The following is a 6,758-nucleotide window of genomic DNA, read 5'->3' as shown; positions in this document are numbered from 1 at the left end:
GGAGTTTGGCCCCGAGGGGGCGGGCGCGGGCGGGCTTTGTGGGGCCGGCACAATGCCCTTAACACTCGGCTGCCCCCTTTGTGCCCGGCCGCGCCGCCCGCCTGCCCGCAGAGCCTTTGTACCGAGCCGCCACCGCCCCAAGCCGGGGGAACGCACGGAGGCCAGTGGGGCCCGCTCAGCCCCGGCGCTTCAAAGCTGCCCGGCGCGTGCCAAGGCCTGCCGTCCGGCCTCGGCCCCGACCCAGCCCGGCCCGATCTGGCCGTCGGGTCCCGCGCCCGGGGCGGAAGAACACCTCAGAGCCGCGGCCGACGCAGCCTAGGCTTGAAAGGAGGGCGGAGCGCGATTCTCCACGCCGCTAGGCGCCTGGGAAGCCGCTGCCCCAGGCAGGGCCCATCAATACTCCCGGCAGGGGGTCGGTGTGGAGGGAGCCAGGGGGCCCACCCAGGACCCAACAGTCTCCCCTCCCCTCATGCTGAGTCCCCCTCAAAGGCCGATTTGTTTATTCCTCTGTCGCAGGGCTCAACTGCAGATGCTACTTCCTTGCCCTGGCGAGTAGCCATGGGGGCCCGCTTTGCTCGGAGTCCCATTTTACAAGCCTTGAACCTGGGGCCCTGCGAGCCCAGGACCGGGAGATAACTGAGGATGAACCCAGGGACGTCAGTCTATCAGCCACAGCTACTGGAGTCCTGCTCCTGGGGCCTAACCCGGGACTGCATCAGTCCTGCTCTAGGGCCTAACAGGTCCTGGGCGGGGGCCTGGGGCTGCCTCCTCCACTGCACTTCCTGGGTCTCCAACCACAGCCTGAATAACGAACAGTGTTTGGGGGTCCCAGACCTCCAAGAGCGCAGAACGGTGCTCTCTCGGCCAGCCTTACCATCAGTGATCTTTCCCACGGTCACCTTCCATTTGTTGGGAGCGAGAGAAGGCTGGTGGGAGTAAACGCCCAAGCTGTGAGGGAAATTGTCAGAGCCTAAGTTGTCCAGCCTGAAAACTCAGGACTGAAACTAGCCCCCGCTTGAGGCTGCCTGCAGCCTCCCCCCAGCGAAGCGTGTGGATTGGGGCCTAAAAGGGCCAGAGGCCACACGAGGCCAGGATGCACCTCAGCACAGGTGTGCTCCCCAGTCTAAGACCCCAGCTAGGAGGAGACTGGCTATGGCCCCAAGGGCGGGCTGCACGCTTTAATGGGACACATGTCGCTGTGTGGCCCCCTCGGGCCCAGCCTGTGCCCGGCTTTGAGCAACTACAGGCAGAAAATCGCTGCATTGTCCCAACATTAGGGCGACTAATGTGGCGTTGCCAGCATGGCCAGAGCGTGAAACCCGCAGAAAGGCCTTGCTGGCGGGTCCTCCTGCCTCCGCATCTTCATCAGGCCCACGGAGGCATGGCATGTTGTCACAGTAATTAGCGGGGCTCAGAACCAGCTGGACCCATGGACCTTCCTCAGTGGGTGCCTCCACCCAGGATGCCTGGAGACAAGGGACAGCAAGCACTAGGTAAGTGGGACTAGTGAGGCTCAGTCCCTAGGGACACTAAACACTGGGACAGAACAGGGCATGCAGGGATGTGCATGGGAGGGGATCTCAGACTTGCGAAGTCGTGGGGATGAAAGGGACACGGGAAAGACTGAGAAAGGGGAAAAGGGGCCCCTTGGGGGAAAGGCGGGTTCTTGGAGGTGAGGCTGAAGCCTGGGCTTTGAGAGGACAGAAGAGGACAGAAAGAGGTGGGGAATTTCCCAGTGCATCCCCCTCTCATCTCCTCCCCCTCGGGGTTCCTCGAGTCCAGGAGCACCTCATTGACATGTAAACGAGGGGCCCCTATAAAGGCAGCACTGCCTCCCACAGGCACAGATACGACAACATGGGCACTAAGCCCACGACCCAGGGCAGCTCTGGTGGCCACGCTGGTGGCTTCCGCAAGGTCTGGGGTCCTGAAGGGCGCAGGGTGCGGGCCTGCCAAGCCGGGGGGGGGGGGGGGGGGGGGCAAAGGGCAAGAGGACCCTGGCCCTGCCATATAATGCCACTCCTCCACAGATCTCCAAGCCGCTGATGGAGAAGAAGCGACGGGCACGCATCAATGTTTCACTTGAGCAGCTGAAGTCGTTGCTGGAAAAACACTACTCCCACCAGGTGAGACGGGGGCATGTGGTGAGGTGGGGGTGATATGATCCCCAACCTCATCCCCTCCGAGTCGGACTGTTAAGCTAAGAGCCCTTTCCACGGATCCGCAGATCCGGAAACGCAAGTTGGAGAAGGCGGACATACTGGAGCTGAGCGTCAAGTACATGAAAAGCCTTCAGAACTCGGTTCAAGGTGGGAGGGAGTCTGGAGGGGATAGGGCAAGGATCTGCGGTGGGGGGAGGGGGGATTGTGGCGTCAGATCCGTGGATATGACAAGGTCAGATAAAGGAGGGATGAGTGAAGAAGAAACTTGGAGCAGTGGGCAGCTGGGAGGGCCCCAGATTGCTGGAGGCAGGAGGCTGCAAAGACCCTGCAGGCTTGTGCATTCGCAATCCGGGTGAGCGAAGGTCTGGACCCTGGGAAAGAAATTAAGGTTGCCTAGCCCCTCCCCTCCCTTCCCTGCCACTTTTCTCCTTTCCTTTTCTCTCTCTACACCTCTCCTTTCCTCCTCCCCTCTCCTATTCTTCCCTCCCCTTCACATTTCTCCTGTCCGCTCCCCTCCCCCCAGGGCTCTGGACGGTCCCCAGCGGAGCAGAGTTCCCTGGCTTCCGCAGTTGTCTGCCAGGAGTTAGCCAGCTTCTGCGGCGCGGAGAGGAGGGCGGCGGTGGCCTGCGCTGCCCCCTGGCGCATGAGCGCGCAGGTGGCAGCACCATGGACAGCGCCGGCCCGAGCCCGGAGGCGCCCGCGCCACTTGGCCCCTGCGTCCCCGCCATTTGGTCCCCTGCTCCGGCCATCGGCGTCTCGCGTTCCCCGCCACCCCGGGTCCTCTTCCCTGGAGGTCTCCCCGGCCCGTCTCCCAGCGTCCCAGGGCCGCAGCCGGCGCCTCGCCGCTGCGCCGAGAGCCCGGGGCCGGGTCTGGGGGTTTGGCGGCCCTGGTGAGTCCCGGCGCGGCCTCAAACTCTAGAGGGCCCCCGTCTGGCCCGGGGACGCAGAGACTGTTTAGAGCGCGCCTGTGGTGATGGTCGGGACCCCAGTCTTCCGTCTTGGTCCCGTGGCAGGGCTGGCTGGGGTGGTGCCGTGTGCCCGCGAACGCGAGGGAATATACGGAGCCTCGGGGGGACCTGCGTCCACCCCCCGCCCTAGCCCCACTGACTCTCGCTGGACCCGCTCTCTCCTCTTCCCACTTCGCGGGGCTGGGAGGGGACGTCCCAGGAGGCTCCTCTTTCCCAGGGCCCCCGGCCGGCAGCCCGCCCCCGCCCCCGCCCCGCAGCCTCGGCGCTGTGGGAAGGTCGCCGTCCGCAGCGGCGCAGAGCGGACCCCTCGCGGCGAGGAGAATCGCTGCCCCGCCCCGGCCCATTCAGCCAGCCGAGGACGCCCGGTTCCCACCGGCACAAAGCGCGCCGGGTCCCGCCCCGCCGGCGAGGGGCCCCCAGCCCACCCCCACCTTGGACCTTCTCGGCTTCCACGGGTCCCCACCCCCTCGCACGCAGCGCAGCCCACCCGGCCGGCGCGCTCTCCGAGGTCCGCCCATCTCAGAAGAGCTGCCCCGAGCTCAGCAGCCCCGCCAGCAAAATGCTCCGCCCACCGCTCGGTTCACCCTACACCCTGCAGCGCGTAGCTCCGGCCGCCCGACCGCTGTTGTCGCCATGGAACCCGCGACCCTAGACAGCCCTCCGAGCGCTCTGCGCCTGTTTATTCGTCCGAAAATGAGGTCATTGCTGTGCTCCGACCCTAGCCCGGGGTTCCGGTGTTCGAGGGGGCAGCCTGGTGGGGGGGGAAGGGGAATCCTGTGCCGCGCCCTGGGAGAGATCCTGGCACTTCCAGCTTGAAATTCAGAATACAGACAGTGCGAACCTGTGAAATGGGTATAAAGAGACCACGACGTCCAAATTTCTCTCACGATGCCTACTTGGGTGCATCTTTTGAACTACAAATAGCTGACTTTCTAGAAAGCATTTTCCGTTTAGGGATGCCCCTGCTCTGCCTGTGTGCGCTCAACCCGCTCTGGCTAGAGTGCGCGAGAGAGCGGCCCGCCTCCCCCACTCCACCCATCAGTCTCTCGGGAGCGCAGGAGGGGAGGGGGTCCTGGCTGTGGGAGTCGGGGGGTGGCGTCTGGGATCCCCACCTCGTGCTGTGTCGTGGGCTCGTGGGGGACAAGGGCAGCCGCACTAATCCCTCTGCCAGCCACTGGATGGCGACCTTATGCCGCAGACCCGGGCATCGGCCTCCAAACTCGTTCCCCGGGCTGGAGCGGGTCACCACCAGGCACAATAGGTCTGGCGCCCCCAGGCCTTGGCACTTCTTGTTGTCAGGAATCAACCTCACAGGGGCTACCCCCCCCCCGACCCCCAGACATTCCTGGTGCTGAGGCTGCCCGCTGAGCTTATGGGGCTTCTCCTGCTCTTAGGGCTGTGGTACCGACCCCACCCCTCCAACCTGCCATGATCCAGGCCGGTCTAGCTCGCTGGGTGGGGTTGCAGCGCTTTCGTAGAAAGGGGCACTGACCCAAAGGATGGAGCACTAGGAGGACTTCTGGACCCGGAGTGAGAGACATTTGGGGGCAGCTGACTAGCAGTGTGGCTCTATTCTACAAAGCTGTTTCCATGAAACCACCCTAGGAATGCCATGTGCAAATCATAGGAAGTTTTTATTGTATTCGATACAGAAGAGAAATGCTCAGTTGTCAAAAGAAACTACAAACGGATTCCTGGCTCTGGGTGGGTGGTGGTCTGAAGACAGAGCTCCCTCCCCCGTGAGTCTGGAGCCAAGCTGCTTATCAACGCAGCAAATAGGTCTGGAGGCTGCACAAAGTGTGAGGGGGGAGACCAGGCCCCAGGGTCCACCGTTTGGGGTCCTCCCTCCTCTTTATTTTTGTAAAAATCAGAACGGGAGGGATTTGGGGGGTGTCATGTCTCCCTGCAAGTATTGCCATTGGATATGAAATAGCAGAGTAAAAACCCGATGTGACAAGGGGCCGGTCTGAGCAGGGGGTGGGGCTGGGAGATGACACAGTGGCTAGCTGCCCATCTCTGCCTGACTCGAGTTGGTCCTGGAAGGCACGGCAGCATTGGCCAGAGGCGGCCCCTCCCGGGGCTGGGGCGCTGCTGCTCCCCTGTGGCGGGCTCCTCCCTCCCCAGGTGCCCCACAGCCTAGGACCAACAGGGCATCTGAAGCCAAGATGGAGCCAGGTGGTTCCCTAGCCTCACCCCTCCCAGGGCCCCTGCTGACGCTGAGACCTTGTCCGCGGGGGCGTGGTGAGGAAGGAGGCTTGACCACTGGAGGGTCTGGGACCGTGAGACAATCCCAGGTTACAGAGCAGGTCCGTGCGGGCCCTGCAATCTGTGAGGGATTTGCACATATAGGGGCCATTGTGCAAAGGCAGGGGCCAGGATGAGGCAGCGTCTGCATGTGCCCTTGTCTGCAGCTTAAGGTCAGATTCCTGGGCTTCTCCTTAGCCTGAGCCTAGGGTCTTGCTCCACAGAAGACCCAGCAGAGGCCCTTCCCCAAGACCCATGGCAAAGCAAAGAGCCCTGTCCGCAGGGTGAGGGAGGACCCTGACCAGACCAGGCCCAGAACCCAGGAGGACGCTGAGCCAGGACTCCTTGCCTGGGGCATCAGGATAAGGAAGCCCATTCTCCCTGGGCTTCAGTCCTTTCCCATCACGGACCCACAGCCTTCATAATGGGAGGAGTCACAGGCTGACTTGGTGGGGAGACAGGGATGGCAGAGTGAAGAGGGTGGGGGCACTAACAGAGGTCAAGGTGGGTGGTGGCGCAAAAGTGCTGTGCTTTAGCTGGCGTGTGTTCCTGGGGGGCGGGGGGAGGCAGGGGCACTGAGAGTGGGAGGCCTCAGGTGCAGAGGCCACAACCGGCCCCACACTGAACACTGACCCCCCCACCCCCCTGCAAAGAGCCCACAGAGGGCCCTAGATGCTCTCACACCCCGTCCATTCAGGAGCCAGTGCACATGGACCAGGAGACTTCTCCAAACAGTCCTGAGAGTTATCATGGTCACCTGCTCAAAACAGATGGGGAAACCGAGGCAGAACTGGTCAGCAGGAACGCCTGCTCAGAGAGCTTGTTTGGGCTTCGAAGACCCCTGTGCTTAGAGATCTCTGTACCCTGCCCCCCGCGGGGGTGTGCCAGTTGCAGTGCAAAGTGGAAAGCAGGGTGCAGCCCCGTGACTCCTGCTCCCGCAGGGCGGGGCTTTGTTCCATCTAGCGGCGGCCCTGTCCCTGGGCTCCCTGCCGCCACCCCCAACCCGAGGCTGGGCGAAGTGCATCAGGGCCTTTACCCAAGCCAGCCTCGCTCGGCCCCGAGAAGCGGTACCCCGCAGCTGGTCCGTGCCCTCACTCCAGGCAATGCCTGTGGCTCAGTCACGCAGGGAGAGCTGGCACACGGCCAGATGCCATCAGCGGGCCCCGCGTGGCGCTGCCCGGAGCCCAGCCTGGGTCAAGCGCGGCATCTTTGGTGCTTTGGTCTCTGCGGGCGGCCCGGCCCGCCGGACGCGCGCGTGGGGAGGCGCCGGTAGGCCCTAGGACGCGGAGCCCAGCGAGTCCGAGTGCAGCGTGACGTAGCCCGAGGACTCGGAGGGCGAGCTCAGGAAGCTGCTGGTGCTGCCGCCGCCGCCGCCCCCTGCAGC

General features: G+C 63.8%; 2 protein-coding genes across 9 annotated transcripts in view; one reads left to right on the top strand and one right to left on the bottom strand.

Moving 5' to 3' along the window:
• HES3 (hes family bHLH transcription factor 3) overlaps nt 1-3,138 on the top strand; it is a 4,242-nt gene extending 1,104 nt beyond the window's left edge. For 3 of the 8 annotated variants that reach the window (XM_029946121.1, XM_029946123.1, XM_029946122.1), the window contains 4 exons: nt 517-1,493; nt 2,031-2,126; nt 2,228-2,309; nt 2,686-3,138. In XM_029946121.1, the coding sequence (XP_029801981.1) occupies nt 2,046-2,126; nt 2,228-2,309; nt 2,686-3,056 (534 nt within the window). In that variant the 5' untranslated portion in view covers nt 517-1,493; nt 2,031-2,045 and the 3' untranslated portion in view covers nt 3,057-3,138. Of the gene's footprint in view, nt 1-516; nt 1,494-1,529; nt 1,721-1,749; nt 1,918-2,030; nt 2,127-2,227; nt 2,310-2,685 lie in introns of those variants that run through there. The other 5 variants (XM_029946125.1, XM_029946124.1, XM_029946126.1 and 2 more) reach the window with 4 other exon arrangements.
• A 3,512-nt stretch (nt 3,139-6,650) lies between these two features.
• GPR153 (G protein-coupled receptor 153) overlaps nt 6,651-6,758 on the bottom strand; it is a 4,262-nt gene continuing 4,154 nt past the window's right edge. Inside the window, exon 6 of the mRNA XM_029945934.1 lies at nt 6,651-6,751. Within this exon, the coding sequence (XP_029801794.1) occupies nt 6,651-6,751 (101 nt within the window). The remainder of the gene's footprint in view (nt 6,752-6,758) is intronic.

Source organism: Suricata suricatta, chromosome 8 (genome assembly GCF_006229205.1).
Source record: "Suricata suricatta isolate VVHF042 chromosome 8, meerkat_22Aug2017_6uvM2_HiC, whole genome shotgun sequence".
NCBI lineage: Eukaryota > Metazoa > Chordata > Mammalia > Carnivora > Herpestidae > Suricata > Suricata suricatta.
The sequence above is the reverse complement of the archived record's forward strand: the minus strand, read 5'-3'. Positions and strand labels throughout refer to the sequence as shown.